Below are 16,512 nucleotides of genomic sequence, written 5' to 3'. Positions count from 1 at the left end.
ACACAGGTACCTACAATTCCTTTTGACAGTCACTTTAACCTAATACAACTTGACAGACCAAGACCCAACTTGCAAAAGAAATAATTTAAGAGATGAATTACATTAAGTAATATATTAAATGTTCATTCACTTATCATAGGAATTTCCTGCAGAGTTTCTTTAAAAAACTGTTCCCCTCATTTAACTGAATGATACTCAATCTCCTCATGACTTTCCAGTGGCACTCAGTTACATTTCAGTGGAAAGGCCCCCTGTGCACACAGCAGACAAGGCCCCAACAGCAGAGAAGTGTACTCACTCTGAGAAGAGCAGCAAAATCCTATGTTCACACAAAAAGGTCTTCCCTGCCTTCCTCAGCTACAGTTCAAAATGAGGCTACTTGTGGCTCAGTGGTAAAGAATCCACTGGCAATGCAGGAGACAGACCCAGATTCAATCCCTGAGCTGGGAAGACCCCCCGGAGGAGGACATAGCAACCTACTCCAGTATTTTTGCTGGGAAAACCCCATGGAGAGAGAAACCTGATGGGCTATGGTCCATGGGGTCGTAGAGTCAGATATGACTGACGCACAGCACAATACAAAAAGACTGTCAAAAGTGTTAATGTGATTTAATGCCAGATGAGAGAATAAGCAATATTACTCAATTGACAACCGTCACCAGAGTTTTGAGATGTGCTATCACGTAGTAGTTTGGGGATGAATTTAAGTCCACATAAGCTCATGAGAACACAAAAGCTCATGAGAAAGAAATGCAATTTTGGGGAATCCCCTGGTTTCTGTGTTTATGTGTTTCTCTGGACTACTCTGGGTCTGTGGGGATGTCTATTGAATGCAGTTTAAAGAAAGGACCTACACACAAAAATGCACTGTTTCTTTTTTAAAAAATTATTTTATTATTCTTGTTATTTATTTTTATTTTTTTGGCCATACTACACAGCATGTTTTTTTTTGTTTTGTTTTGTTTTTTCATTTTCTTGGGCTCCAAAATCACTGCAGATGGTGACTGCAGCCATGAAACTAAAAGATGCTTCCTCCTTGGAAGAAAAGCTACGACCAACCTAGAGAGCATATTAAAAAGCAGAGACATTACTTTGCCAACAAAGGTGTGTCTAGTCAAAGTTATGGTTTTTCCAGTAGTCATGTATGGATTTGAGAGTTGGGCTATAAAAAAACCTGAGCACTGAAGAGCTGATGCTTTTGAACTGTGGTGATGGAGAAGACTCTTGAGAGTCCCTTGGACTTCAAGGAGATCCAAACAGTCAATCCTAAAGGAAATCAGTCCTGAATATTCATTGGAAGGACTGATGCTGAAGCTAAAGTGTCTAATACTTTGATGCTCCAATCCACCTGATGTGAAGAACTGACTCAATGGAAAAGACTCTGATGATGGGAAAGATTGAGGGCAGGAGGAGAAGGGGATGACAGAGGATGAGATGGTTGGATGGCATCACTGACTTGATGGACATGAGTTTGTCAGCTCCGGGACTTACTGATGGACAGGGAAGCCTGGTGTGCTGCAGTCCATGGGGTCACAGTCAGACATGACTGAGTGACTGAATTAACTAACTAACACGGCATGTGGGATCTTAGTACCCTGACCAGGAATCCCACGCCCCCTGCATTGGAAGTGCAGAGCCTTAACTACCACCAGGGAAGTCCCAAATGCATTGTTTTGATAAATGTATCGTGCCATACGTGTGAATGCTGTGGCGAGTTTAATGACATTATGAACTCGCTATTTTGAGAATGCCTCATCCAGATTTCTTCTGATCACCAAACCAAAGAGGCTCATTTCAGCCTTTCATAAACTGAATATCTTCTTTCTAGAGTGGCAGAAAATTTAAATTCCTCTATTGTGTATACATAATCTCAAGCCTATTAATTTCCTTCCTGTAGTTCAAAAGGTTTTAAAACTAATGTTCTGTCAAGAACTTTGGGAAATAAAATGTTCCAGAGACAATCATTATGTGTATTCTGTGCTTAACTATGGGATTCATTTTTGAATCCAAGCATCATCACGGTGGCATACAGTTGTGAGTTCTGCCAGATCCATGCCGTTCATTCTTTTGTGGGCACCACCCTTCCCAGTATAAGACTGAGCTAATGCTCCTCAGCAGGGAAAACAAATCACTCATCCATCAGTTCATTAGAGTCTGGTATTACACTCCTATTGTCTACTCTAAATCTTTTGTTAAGCTCTCTGTTAAATGAGCTGTTAAATGGTAATATTTAGATTTTCATCATTCTATTTGAATTTTACAGGTCTTAAATCATCAGGAACTAATGCTGAATTAAAAGTTTTCAATACCTGACATGTGAAACCAAAGGATTAGGAAAACTATTTTAGTTAACTGCTTTTCATAAGAAAACCATGAACTCTCACAAATTATCACGTCCTTTCCTCTCATAGGTATAATCCACCATTTGTCTTAAGCGATAACACATATACTTGTGGTCCAATGCAAGTGACACCTCACATTTCCATAGAGATAGAGGATGCAGAGCTCTCCTGCATGTATCTGCTGCCTTCTTGTGGTCCTCATGTGTCAGAAGGGTCTGTTATCCACAGATTCCCCACAAGTCTCCAGACTGGTTTCTGCAAGGGCTATCTTTTCATTTGTCTTATGCTGTTCACCCTTGATCAAATATGCCTCATTTTTCAGAACAAACTTTAAAATATGTTCGGAGGGTAGCATTTTCAACTCGTCCATCTGCAATCCATTATGAGGAAACTCTTCTTACAACTGAAAACATATTACGTAAAACAGTGATTTTCAAACTAGTTTTTAACGTAAGGGTCTTTTTTTCCCCAAAAACAACATCTTATGCAGGAACCTGGATTTATAAAATCGACAGATACAGGCTGCTCTGCCTGAAGCCCCAAGGGAAGGGGATGTACGGCCACTTCCCTTTTGGCCTCCTTTTAGCATTCTGCAGCTGACCCTGAGACACCTCCTATGAAGCTTGAATTCATGCCTCACAAATTATTCACCATGCTGACTCTGGTACTTGCAAAAAGGCTGTTGACAGCTGGTGACTTCTGAACCAGTGCTGTCTGGGGTCACAACAGCCAGAGCCCCACTATTACGGAATGTGGTGGCTTGAGCCGGGTGATGGAACCTGGTAGTCACCAAGGAGAGTCCTGTCTGGCAGGTGGGGTCCTTGAGGGAAGAGGCCCAGAATGTTTCCTGGAGCAGCCACTCCTGTTTGCTGTAGGCTCTGCTCTCCCAAGACCTTCACCAGGAAGTTGATATATCTCATGGCCAGGCGAAGTGTTTCATTTTTGCTCAGCTTCTTGTCTGGAGGGTGAGTGGGGATGAGCTTCCTCAGCTTGGCAAAGGCGCTGTTGACGTTCTGCTGCCTCCACCGCTCCCTGGTGTTCGTGAAGATCTTTCTGGTCATGTTGGAGTTCCTGAGACAGGAAAGAGAAAGGGCCCTGGGGGCCAGCACCTTGTCAGAGGCCTGCTGGGTAGCCCATGTCCTGCCAGGAGCTTAAGTTGTTCATCTTCTCCACCCAGATCTTAGGGGATGTGCTGCCTCATTTCCAGGTGTTGTGGGTCTTCCTGTGACAAGAGAAGAAAATGTGGCAGAAGAAAGGGCAGGGTGAGAACACCTCCTGTCAGCTTTTCTCGCCCTGGTTGTTTCGCAGCCTCCAGGTAAAATGGTGGTTTTATGCTAAGACTCCCATTACTTCTTTTATAACCAACTCTTCCTAAGTGTTCAGAATCAGGCAGAGTGTAGGACTGAGTACACATGTGAATAAAACATATATTTGTTAATAGGGAGTTGAATTTAGACTCTTTAAAAAGGGGGCTGCGATCCTAGGTTTCATTTACAACATGACATCTGGAATGAAGAAGGTGACAGCACAACTCTCTTGGTGGGTCGACTTTATCTGCAGGATTAGGCGCACTGTGTAAGAGCTAAAATGTCTAGGCCAGAGCACAGTTAGAGGAGGATGAACAGGGTGATGAAGAATCTTGAAGCTCAGTTGTAGGAAGAATAGCAATGGGGTTATTTAGCATGACAAACAAAGGAAAGGAGTAGGTGAGGGGTGACAATTTGACATGGATGCTGTAGATAGCCAGGCTCCCCAAGGTTGAATTTGGATGATCTTTCCAGCCGTAGGCGAGGTGATTATTATCACGTATTGCCAATCCTAATCGTGCCATTTTTTCCTCTGAGAGGCACGGGCCCCTTTGTTCAGGTGGCTTGGATTAACATACATCAATGGGAATGTTTATGGCACATCAGGAAATAGGCCAAAACCCAGCACCAGACGTTTGGTACCCTTGGCTCATAGCTATCGGTTTGCCACCTGCCCCAGTCTCAGCAACCTGGGCAGAGGGTCCCTTCCTGTTCCCCACACCACCACCCCCGACCCAAAGAGTAGTAACTATTCTCAATCCCATACCTATCTGTCCCATGAGTTCCCTCCTCACTGTCTTCTTGCCTATTTCTACACAATCTTTAAAGAGCAGATTAAATCCTCTTTTCCATTCCTACAAACCCTTCCAGGCCATCCCAGAGCCTCCCATATCCTTCCCTTGCTGAATTCCTGCAGCCACTGCTGGTAGACAAAGGCTATTAGGAGAATTAAATAAGTTTAATATTTGTAAATCACTTTCAACAGTGCCTGACACAACAGTAATGGCTATAAAAGTGTTGAGGAGTAAATACAACAAAAATGTTTATAAATAAAAATGACTTGTGAAATACTGAATTGTGAATACTGGGGTGAAGGTAATATCTTGTTTTTCTATGACAAGTCTGGTTATACAACCTCTTGGCTCTTGCTACCTTTGTTTCTTTATTTTAAACCTTCCTGTAGACCTGCTCTGTGCTAGGCCTGCTCTGCTAGCTGGGTTTGTGGACTTGGCTGGATGGGATACTTGTGCTCAAGGAGCTTATTGGATGGCCTGATGAAGAAGGTGGCACATACAGAAGAAATACTTAAGAATCACAGGACAAGGTCCCACACACTAAGGGCCAAATCTAGAGAGACACTTGCTGACTAGAGAAAAGTGTCAAAGGATCATGTCAAGACCAAAATGATCAGGTCAACGCTGCTGAACTTTTCCCTAAATTCTACCTTTCTTCTACTTTTATTTGGGCTTTTCTGAGGATATGAGGGGCTTCCCCAGTAGCTCATTGGTAAAGAAATCTGCCCGCAATGCAAGAGATGTAGGAAACTCAGATTTGATCTCTGGGTCGGAAAGATCCCCTGGAGGAGGGGATGGCAATCCACTCCAGTATTCTTATCTGGAGAATCCCATGGACAGAAGAGCCTGGTGGGCTGTAGTCTATAGCGTCACAAAGAATCGGAAATGACTGACTGAGCACGCATGCATGCACACACAAGGATATGAGTCTGTAGGTGAACACTGAGTATCTGACATGGGTTACAGACAAGCAACATATGGAATATCAGGAAGTTGGCAGGTTCCTCTCAAAATGCCAGCTTCCTTCCACAACTGTTGTTTGTGTTAATGGTCCACCATTGCAGGAAGGAGTTGGAGGGTTATCGATTGGCACCTATGGTATGAAAGGGTGGGCCCATTTTATTTGAAAAGGACCTAAAGAAGTGATTTGTTGAAGCCCTAGTGACTTGTGAGAAAGCAGATCCTTTTCTAACTTAATAAACACTTGGAACTTCTGCTCCAGAACTTTTCTTCTATTCCAGTGGCCCTTGACTCGGGCTGCTTATTGGATTCACCCAGGCTGCACCCCAGACCAATTTAATAAAAGTTTCTGGGGGCATTGGTATTTTTTAAAACTCCCCAGGTGGATCAGCTTGGTCCTCCAGGAAGCAGATGTCAAGCTGGAGTTGGATGTACAACTAGCAGTTTATTGGGAGTTAAGGCCCATGAAAGATGAAAAAAGAAAAGAAAGACTTGGACCAAGAATGTCTTCAGACTGCAATGCACATCTGACACTTGCAAAATCAAAGCAGGGAGGCTGCAGGACTGGTCAGAAGAGCCTCAGGCTGTAATACAGAGCTGGAAAAGTGGCAGCCAACCCAACAGGGAGCTCTGGGGCAAAAAGTTTGTAAAAGAGACCCTATCAGGCAAGAATTGCCAGGTCCTGGCAACGCTGCCACACTCACTCATAGGCTGGGGGCTATCTGAAGAACGGAGGCCCAGTCCTGAGTCCCGTCAGCACTGCTACTGATGGCTGTCAGCTAACTGCACTCCTTGCAGCTGAACTGCAAGTTTTTTCCTGAAGTGAGGTATCAACAGTGCACCCCTCACATGATCTCCATGTGTGGCTAATGCTAAGAACATTGCCTTACTCTCCAAACAGGAGCTCTGAGACCTAGCAAAACTATGTTTAAGAAGGAAGCAGTATTTAGGGGATTAAGAATGACAAACTATTAATATTACGTAAAATATCAGCTAGAAGGATATATGCCCCCAGGACATTTCCCCATGCAGGTTCTTGTTGACTTTCCTGCTTCTGCCTGGGTAGGAGAGGCCAGCGCTGTGCTGAGAAGCCAGTGGTGAGCAGAATCATGGCAGCTCAAGGTCACTGGCTGACCTCAGGCCCCCTCTGGCTTTCTCCATCAGCCACTTAGGTTTACTTCCTCTATCTCTGTAGAGACACCCCGGTTGGATCCATGATCCAATACAGTCACATGTACTCCAAACTTTACTATCAACAATTACTGACCCTATGCGCCAGACACTCTACTGGCTGCTGGACACTGAGGAACCTCTGCCCTATGACATAGATGGGAAGTCCAGGGTCTGTAGGAGCAGAGAAATAGCACCTAACTCAGGCAATCCAGGGGACCTCCAATCTGAAGGGGGTGATACCCAAGGCCTCTTTCTGTGCTGAAACGCCATGATGCCCTGCCTTTACCTTTTATCTATTAAAGTGAAAGTCACTCAGTCATGTCTGAGTCACTCTTTGCGACCCCATGGACTATAGAGTCCATGGAATTCTCCAGGCCAGAATACTGGAGTGGGTAGCCTATCCCTTCTCCAAGGGATCTTCCCAACCCAGGGATCGAACCCAGGTCTCTCACATTGCAGGTGGATCCTTTACCAGCTAAGTCGCCAGGCAAGCCCAAGAATACGGGTGTGGGTAGCCTATCCCTTCTCCAGTGGATCTTTCTGACCCAGGAATCAAACCAGGGTCTAACCTGGCCTTTGTATCTACAATGAGCATTGTCGGACCTGTACCCAACTATACCTAAAATATGAAAGTGTGAACCTAAATCAAGGGAATTTTTAAGACTATCCAGTTTTGCTCACATTGAAACAGGCTGCTTTGCAGCCAGGACTGTAGGAGTAAAGTTACTTTTAAGCTTCTCTTGTCACAAGAGGCCTTAGCTTATTCACTAGTCCCATGGGAGGGTCATTTTCAAGCTGGGAAGAAAAGATTAGCCAGGATAAACTAACTGGGTTCTCTTCTGAGACAGCTCCATCCTATTGTGAGAAGCAGAAACAGGGAGGAGAGAAGGCAGGCTTCTGAAACGCAGCCTTGCCATTCTAGGAGGTGCTTAATAATTACTCGTTGATTTATCCTCAAGTGTGTTACTCTCCTTCTCCACATTGGGAAATAAAAATCAGTGATTCAACAAGCTGGAAAAACTCAAAGTAGAGGTCACTGGAAAATTATTAAAGTATTTATTAAATCAAAGGAAAATGGCATTTAGTGTTTTTCCTGTTGCAAGTATTGATCGCTGCAAATCTTGATTCAGAGTACTTTAAGAGCTTCAAAAATACTCGAGATGCCCCCAGAATCAGACAGCATCAGACAGATGTTGAAACAGAGGTGCAGTTCTTTGTCCCAGGTCACATAGCCCAATGTGGCAGAGCCTGTGTCCCAAGCCTGAGTCACCACTGATGCTGGCTGAGTCGGGGCCAGGGAAGCCCAGGGACAAATTTCATCTCAGAACAATTATTTCAAATACATAAAGGGAAAACTCTTCTCAGAATAAGAAGTTAAAAGGCATGAGTTAAAATACACAGACACATAAAATAACCAGTTATACTTCATAGGTATTAGAATAATTCTAAAATGCAAAACAATAAAACCTATGCTTCACTTTTAACACATTAAATAATTTGTCACCATCATTTCTAACTGGTGATTGGTAAGTGATTTCTTCAGAAGGTCAGCAACATCTGTAACAAGAGTTGAAAGTGCCTGTGATTTCTATTGATGACAAAGACATCAGCACTGCTACTGCCACTGTAGTTTATTCATAATAAACTACATAAACATTCATAAATAAAGGAAATATTCAATTTAGATGAAAGGTTAGTAGATAAAAAGATGTAATTTAGAACCTCCTGAGTTTTATCCACACACGCCTGGGTGGGTAGGTGTCATGGGCCAAAGGTTAAGAATGCCTGGATAGGAGGAATGTCACAGTAAATTGAATAGGAATATAGGTGAGCACAAACTTCTGTTTATAACCTGTTACCACAGAAGGTAACAGGTTATTGGAGAAAAGACCAACATTATGCCCCCTGAGAAGGTGACCACTACCTGTGACAGGTGCTGCTGCTTTCTCGTGTGGGTGTTTTCTGGGCATGGAGCCCAGGTTAGCTAGAAAGCCCAGGTCAGCTGGATGTTAATATTTTTAAACAAGTACATTGACTGTGAATGCGGATCTTTGGGTGGGCTCCCGGTGCACCGGGAGGGCCACCTGTTTCAAAACAGCGCTCTACACCTGCCTTCGCCGCCCACGCCCACCCGACCCAACCTGCTGCCCTTGACTGCTTCACTTCCCAGCTTTTCCCTTTTTCTTTTTCTAATTATTGCTCCCCCTTGCCTGCAGCGCCTGCCCTGAGACTAAGTTCAGGCATTCTGGAGAAATACCAAAGTTTCGCACCTCCCAGGAGTCGCTCACCCCAGCTCAGAAGCTGCCAAGACGGCCCTCGGAGACGCTCCTGGGTGTCTGGGACATCACACATCAAGGCTCAGCAGCCCCGCCGACACGCGCTAGGTACCCGCCAGGCTCCCCCCGAGCTGCACCACGGCCCCTGCTCCGCGGAAAATCCCCAGGTCTTCTCACCGAGTCCCCTTAGTGGCTGCCACCAAGTCACCTCCACACCCCTGCCCTCCGCGGCCAGTGCGGCTCGGACTGGGGAACTGCGCCAGAGACTCGCTGGCGCCCAAACCGAGCAGCGCCCCCAGCCCTCTTGGAGTCCACGCACCTCCGCTCCCGCGCCGCAGTTGTCGCCCTCGCCTGGGCGCTGCGCCTCCGCCACTGCCTTTATAGGCATCGCCTTTTGTCTGGGGACCCACGGGGCCCCTTCCCCGCCCTGGACTCCCGCAGGTCCCTCCCATGCCCACCCTCCACCCCCACATCCCCGCTTCCCGGGACCAGTCTCCCTGTGTCCTAGAAACCGAGCAGAGGCGGAAGGAGAAGCCAGCTTTGTGTAACCTTTGGGGACGCCAGGGGGTCCTGACACTCACCCGGACTACGGCATACCCCGGAGGGCGGAGTGCAACTTACCAACCCTTTTCTACAGTGTCTAAAACCTCCGGAAGTGCGTGCCCCGCGGTTAACTCATCAGATGCCAATGAATTAAGCCCCAGTGAGTCTCCAGCTGTAGTTCAAGAACCACTTACTCCAGAATCATGGGTGAGGGAAGGTATAGACCTCAACAGCCACAGCCAAGACCACCAGATCAGGTTTTCTGGGGATAAGATTAGAAATCTGCCTTTTTACTAAGTGTCCCAGGAGATTAACATGCACAGAGAAGTTTAACAATCACCGCACTGGACAGATTTCCAGACTTATTCATCCCATGTTCCAGAGTGCCTCCTCATTGGTCTTCCTGCTTCTGTACTTTCCTCTTTCCATCTATTCTCCAGCATCACTCAGAATGATCCTTTGAAAACCCAAGTCAGGTTCCTGTTGCTTCTCACTCAAAACCCTCCTCTGGCTCCCCATTTCACTCAGAATTAAGCTGAAGCCTTAACATTGGCTCCCAGATATCCTTTACCTGACTTGTCTATTCCTTCTCTGCCTGAGAAGCTGAAGAAGTGTACTCAGCTCTAGCCACTCTGACCTCTGTAGTTTCATGAACATTCCAGGCACCCTCCTGCCTCAGGGCCTCTGTTTCCACCGTCTGCAACACTCTTCCCTCAAAATCCAAGTAGTTCCCTCCCTCACCTCCTTTGATTCATTCAGAAATTATTAATACTGAGTGTCTACTATACTATGAGCCACTGCCTATTACAGGCACTGGGGTTCAAACAAAGCAGACACAAATGTCTGCCCTCAAGGAGCTAACATTCTTCAGGTCATTGCTCAGGTCTTCTCAATGAAGATTCTCTGACCACAAGGTCTAAAACTGCACCTTCACACACACAGGGCTCTGCACCTTCCTACCCTGCTTTATTTTTCTCCTTAGCACTCACCCCCATGTAGTAATATTTTACTTATTTGTTTTGTCTGTCTCCCCAGTCCCACTGAATAGGCATTCTTTAAATGCTGGTTGATAAATCAAACTTCTAGGTATCATACTCTCTGAAGGTACCAGCATAGGATTTGGCACAATAAATTCACAGATGCATTAATGCTTAGTGGATAGGAGCAAAGGACTCTGGATTTGCATTACCCGGGTTGAAATCCCCTGTCTACCCATATATATGACCGCAGGCAAATCATGTAACTTCTCCCTACCTCAATTTCCTCATCTGTAAAATGGGGACAATAATAGGGTCATGAGGACTAAATGAGAAAAACAAAACAGGTAAAGAATTTAGCACTGGGCCTAGCACACAGTCAGACTAAGGCAAATTTTACTGATTAATCACATTATTGTTACAACTACTGGCTCCCCTCCTTGTGAGAGGATTGTCATGTGACTGGCAGTGCTTCCCTGTAGGTAATTTAGGTAAAGAGATAGCTTGCTTCCTTCCAATCTTGACCATGTGACTTGCATCAGACAATGGAATGTGAATGGACTTGACTTGCTGGTAATGGAGTAGAAGCTTTAAGAGTGATTGCTGATTGAGCTCAGTCATGAGAAAGTCATGTTGGGGGTTGCTCTCTGAAGAAACAAACCCATAGCCAACCCCAGCCCTCATAACATGAGACAGGAATAAATCTTTGCTGTTGTAAGCCACTGAGATTTGGGGGTTGTTTGCCCCCCTCTTCAAAAAAAAAAAAAGAATACAGTTCTTATTATAAATAAGAAAGCTATTGCCCAAATTGCTAGGTTCTCAGAGGGCAGGAAAGTTAAGAAAGTTCTATATCTGCCTTCAAGGAGTTAGTTCACAGTCTTTGGGAGGAAGAGGACATGACAAAAATGACCAAATACAAGGCAGGTAGTCCTGAGTGCCAGAGAGTATGAAATTGGAGGTAGGAAGGCAAAGATTCTAGTCGGAGGATCAGCAATTGCTCGTGGGAAGGATGACATTTAAACTAGGCCTTGAGGCAGGGCTGCCTCTGGCATTTGTGGACCCAGAACAAGGGCACAAATGGAGACTCCTGACCCATCCCCATCCCTTTTCTCTTCCCACCTCAAGCTGTCCTGCTCTGTGAGGGGCCTGGTATATAACGTGGACTCCCAGCCCACATGGACCTAAGGAAAAGGCCTGTGTAGGTTCTGACAATGGACTCAAGGCCATTTGAGCAGAAATGCTGGGGTTCTGGATACAGAGTGTGATCTAAATTCAGGGGTCCCTGATACCCTGAGTGTGGTCTAGAATGTGGGAAATGGGCAGGTAAATGGTGGGCACAGAAGGGGGGCCAGAGCAGGGCAGGGCCATCTAAAGCACAGAACCCAAGGCAGGGGCCTGGGTCACCCAGGTACAAGAGTGGGAGATGCTGGGTAGGAATTACACATGCAGGAGTGGAGGGGAGGGCAGTCCATGTTATTGCTGGTTTTATAATTTTTGAAATGGGGAAACCATTTTGGTACAGCATTCCATTAGCAGTGATTCTTCAGCGTGCTGTGCTGTCTTCCCTCCTGGTCCCACAGTGCCTGGTCCCAGAGAGTTTAGGGGCGAGGTCTTGCAGGGGAAGGGGTTGAAGTAGGAATTTACATAATCCGATTATTGGGGGATTAGGTTTGGGCAGCTAAACGCCTCTGTGTGCTTGAGCTAAGACCCTTACTATTCATGGCTCTCACCGCCCCCTGGAGAGACTGCACCTGCAGGAGGGAGGTGGGGACAGGGTCCTGGGGAGGGACTAGGGGGCTGGGGAGAGAAGTAGGTCGTTAGGAGGGCTCGGGCTTTGTTAGCCTCTCTGATTCTGCTGGCTTAATTGATCTGTCTGGATTAGCCTGTAATGCTGGATCTCTAGTCCTGTGTGCTGGGGATGTCAGCTTCAGGAAAGAACAAACTGAGGTTTTCAGAAGGGATTCCGGTTAGCCCAGGTGATTGTGGGCTAAGGTCATTTTCGCTGAAGGTCAAGCATCAGCTCTATCCAGTCTTAAAACTCTCTTCTTCCCTGTTCATCTTAACCCCTTCCCAGTCCCTAATTCTGCACTATCCAGGCCCCAATGCATCCATCTTTTTCTCCATTTATCCAGTTATACATCCAGCTCTCCTTCCATCCATTTATTGTTAAGCTTCCATCAGTTTATTCATCACATGAATTAGCTGGTTCTTGACAGTTAATAGAAATTACTAGTCAATCCTAGATAGGTTTTGTTCCTTCAAGTGTGCTACCTTTCAAGTTAATTTTGGTACTTTGACATAGAAAACTTTGACATTTTCACATTCATTAATAAAGTGTTATATACAGTTATTCAAAGTTCTCAAAAATATCTCAGTATTTACTTTATCACCTTTCTCATTCCTTATATTAGATGTTTATGACTTCTCTCTTCTTTATTAGCTTTGCAGAGCTTGTCCATTTTTCTTTTAAAAAACTACCTCTGTGGTTCATCATTTTTCTCATTTTCTAATGTATTAATTTATACTACCTCTTTTAAATTTTTTTGGACTTTCTAGGTTCCATCTTCTTTTAAAAATGGGTGTAACTGGTTTATAACACTATATAAGCTTCATGTGTACAATAATACATTTCAACTTCAGTTCAGTTCAGTCCAGTTCCGTCACTCAGTCGTGTCCGACTCTTTATGACCCCATAGACTGCAGCACGCCAGGTTTCCCTGGATACTACCGAAAGTAGAGAGTGCTCACCATCAAAAGCTGAGTTTCCCTTCGTCACAATACAGTGGCCCCTCTTTAGCCATTGTGCCCCACCCACACCCCTCTCCCTCCTAGTAAGAACTACTCCATCTTCTACATCTAAGTTTTACTTTTTTTCATTTGCCAGTGTTTATTTTGTCCCTTCTCTACTTCCCATTCTTAGATTGTCCATTAGTTTACATTCTTTTTAATAAGAACAGCACTTCAGGCTATGAATTTTCTTCTGATGCATCTTTGGTGTCATCCTGCACTTCCACTTGAGTATCTTTGCTGTTAACCTCTAACATGGGTTGTTTAAGTTTTCTTTTGGAGAGTTTTTTTTTTTTTTTAATTTCCTTATTGTGGTATTTTTTTTGGTAACCACTTGCTATTAATTTCTAATTTTCTTGTAGTGTAGTCAAAGATATATCTTGTATTGTTTTTGCTTTGGGATATTTACTGAGAGTTTCTCTTTGGTAAAACATATGATCAGCTTCCATAAATGACCCATAGGTAACAGAAAAGGAGGTATCTCCTCTGTTTGAAAAATAAAATTTTTTATATACATCCATCAAATCGGTCTTCTATATTCATGGGAGTTTGGGTCTATTTGATCTGTTAGGAAGAATTGTGTGAATGTCTTCCTCTACTGTTTTGTGTCTATTTCCTTCCTTTTGGTTTTTCCAGGAGTGTTTGCTTTAGATTTTTATACCCTGAGATACAAGGCATTTCACACATAAAGACTCATGGAAGTTTTCTTGACTTAAGAGGACTGTGCCCTTTGTCAACATAAAATGATCTTCTTTGCCTTGCTTCTTGTGATGAATTCCATTTTCCATTTTCTTTTATGATACTACAACTCCTGTTTTTAAATTTGCATTTTCCAAATAAACTGTTCTTTTACAATTAAACTTGTCAGTATGAGGGTGTTACTTTTGGTCATAGGTTTTATCTTTCTGTGACATTTTATTTGGGGTATTTAAGTTCCTTTGAGTCCTTTGGTTTCTTAAAGGAGCCCCCATCTCCATTTTGGATTCTTTAAAACAAGTCTCATTTCAGTTTATTTGCTTTCAATGAATGAACATAAGACAGTGACGACTCATTCTCCAAACGGTTGCCTCCAGCCTGCCCCGCTCTCCATCGGAAGTCACGTAACTTGTTTCTGTGAAGTGAATGCGTCTAAGGTCAAGGAAGGAGTTTCTTTAATGACTGTTTAAGGAAATGAGAAGAACGTTCTGGTCACTGTATGGAGGGGGCCAAATGATGTGGGGAGACTAGGAGGCTGTGATAGGGATACAGCCGAGACAGGGTGATGGCTTGACAAAGGGGGTGGCATCAAGCACCAACTCCAGGCCACACACTGAACTCTCTATCCCTTATGTAGCGCTAAGTACTAGCTGTCATGCTAGGCATTTCACCCAATTTTCTCATTCTTTATGAAAAATTAAATATTTTCATTATAAAGTTACATTAACAAGAAGTTGTTATTCTAGACAAAACAAAATATTGTGAAAATGAAAGTCATTCAGTCGTGTCTCTCTGCGACCCCATGAACTGTAGCCCACCAGGCTCCTTTGTCCAAGGAATTCTCCAGGCAAGAATACTGGAGTGGGTTGCCATTTCCTTCTTCAGTGGATCTTCCCAACCCAGGGATTGAACCTGGGTCTCCTGCGTTACAGGCAGACTCTACCATCTGAGCCACCAACAAAATATTGCTCCCACACAATTTAGCTCCCAAATAAATTTAGTATTTCCCTAAATACTAAAATGTATGCCCAAAGAAACAAGTCTTCACATGCAGCTGACTGTATTACTAGCAGTACTTATACAAACATCTTTCCAGAGCCAGCAGAGGCTATAAATTCTCATGGACGTTAATGTCACTCCATTCACAGGACCCACAGGGCAACCAACTGATGAGCACCCCTCCTCTGAGACTCTTCCTGCCACCCCTCTTCTGACATCTCCCAAATAGAAAAATAACAGAACAAGAAGCTAGCTCCTCTCTGATGAACGTGGGTGATGTGGGAAACCAGGGCACACGGAAGGGAGAATACACTGACATGGCCCATTGGGAGAGGTGGGAGCTTTGGTCTTCTCTCCCAAGAAAAGAGAGATTTGGCTTTTCATCATCATTTTGGGACTTCCCTGAGGTTATTCCCTAGTCATGACAGAAAAGTGAAGATGCTAGAATCTTTAGACCAGAGTCCCTAAGGTTCACAGGTTTCGTAGCCCTGGGCATACTTATAGATAGGAACAACAAAGGGAAAAAAATGGTACCGATTCAGAAGGAAACAAACCTGCTGAATCAGGTTTTCCCCCTGTAGCACACAGTGACTTTCTGGACAAAGGAGGAGAAATAACATTACTCTGTAAGCAAAATTACCCTTACTTGGAAGCTTGCCACAGCCTGTTACCAAGCATCCTGCATCTAAGAAGCAGCAGGCGATAGTCCTCAACTGGATCCCACGTGAGGAGCCCTGTTTGAATAAAAAAGGTAGGGGTGGGGAGATTTGTGATTCCACAATCCGGAATCAGATTTGCAAAGGCTCCCCGCACTGTTGTTTAACACTGTTCAACTGTCTCATTGATGCCCTTTCTTTCTGTCTCCCCTCTTTTCTATCTGCTAACCCAGTGCCTTGCCTGGGATGAGCACAATGATGAGGTTACTGGTTCGGATTTAAGTAGAGGAATTTGTTAACTGGTTTAAAGGCTCACTGCTGCAAGGTAACATTCTCAATTAAATTGGCCACTTGCTTAAGAAATCAAAAGTTTGTCAAATTGGAAAAAAATACTCTTCTGAGCCTGTTTTCTATGAAATGGGGGTGATAAATATTCACTGATATGCAGTAGACTAAGTGGGAAAAAATACTGAGGAATACCAAGTGGAAAGCAGTCTGGCATAGAAGCTGAGAGGCCCTTCATCAGGCTTAGGAGGCGGACTGGTATTTGGATTCCTGCTCCAACACCAGCTGCCATGCTGGGCAGGTCACTTAACTCCTCCCAGTCTCAATTTTCTCAGCTGTAAACTGGGAATAATATCAACTTCAGGGGTTATTGCCAGATTCAGTGTACTAATGTACGTAAAGTTAATGCTTGGGAATAAATGCTAAAGCATAGCGGATCAATAAACAATCATTTTATTACCAGAAAACTCTACCCAAAAAGTAGACACGTGCCTCTAATTCCCCCTAATCAAATGGCACTTTTTTTCTTTCATTTGCTCAACCCATTATCCTAGCTGTCACGTCTCCTTGCAGTTGCTTTGGATCTTGTGTTACTTACTAAAGAAGCATTTATTTCCTTCCACTAACTGAAGCCAACGTTGCAGGGCTGAATGGATGAGGGAGATGTCAGAGGCGGGGAAGGAAAAACTTCTCTTGACCAGCAGGCTCTCTCTTACA

At 44.3% G+C, this 16,512-nt stretch overlaps 2 protein-coding genes across 4 annotated transcripts in view; both read right to left on the bottom strand.

The window, feature by feature from the left end:
- The window catches only part of FKTN (fukutin), a 112,654-nt gene that overhangs the window by 21,654 nt on the left and 74,488 nt on the right, over positions 1-16,512 (bottom strand). Inside the window, exons 11-12 of one of the 3 annotated variants that reach the window (XM_043452957.1) lie at positions 15,501-15,588; positions 3,429-3,564 (exon numbers count right to left, since the gene is read on the bottom strand). The exons of 1 other annotated variant lie outside the window; for it this stretch is intronic. In XM_043452957.1, the coding sequence (XP_043308892.1) occupies positions 3,540-3,564; positions 15,501-15,588 (113 nt within the window). In that variant the 3' untranslated portion in view covers positions 3,429-3,539. Of the gene's footprint in view, positions 1-3,428; positions 3,565-15,500; positions 15,589-16,512 lie in introns of those variants that run through there. One more of the 3 variants, XM_043452958.1, reaches the window with a different exon arrangement.
- TAL2 (TAL bHLH transcription factor 2) lies at positions 1,547-3,403 on the bottom strand. The gene has a single exon (XM_043452965.1). It carries the CDS (start codon positions 3,401-3,403, stop codon positions 3,086-3,088), a length of 318 nt encoding a protein of 105 aa, XP_043308900.1. The 3' UTR covers positions 1,547-3,085.

Source organism: Cervus canadensis, chromosome 30 (assembly GCF_019320065.1).
Source record: "Cervus canadensis isolate Bull #8, Minnesota chromosome 30, ASM1932006v1, whole genome shotgun sequence".
NCBI classification, from domain to species: Eukaryota; Metazoa; Chordata; class Mammalia; order Artiodactyla; family Cervidae; genus Cervus; species Cervus canadensis.
The sequence above is the reverse complement of the archived record's forward strand: the minus strand, read 5'-3'. Positions and strand labels throughout refer to the sequence as shown.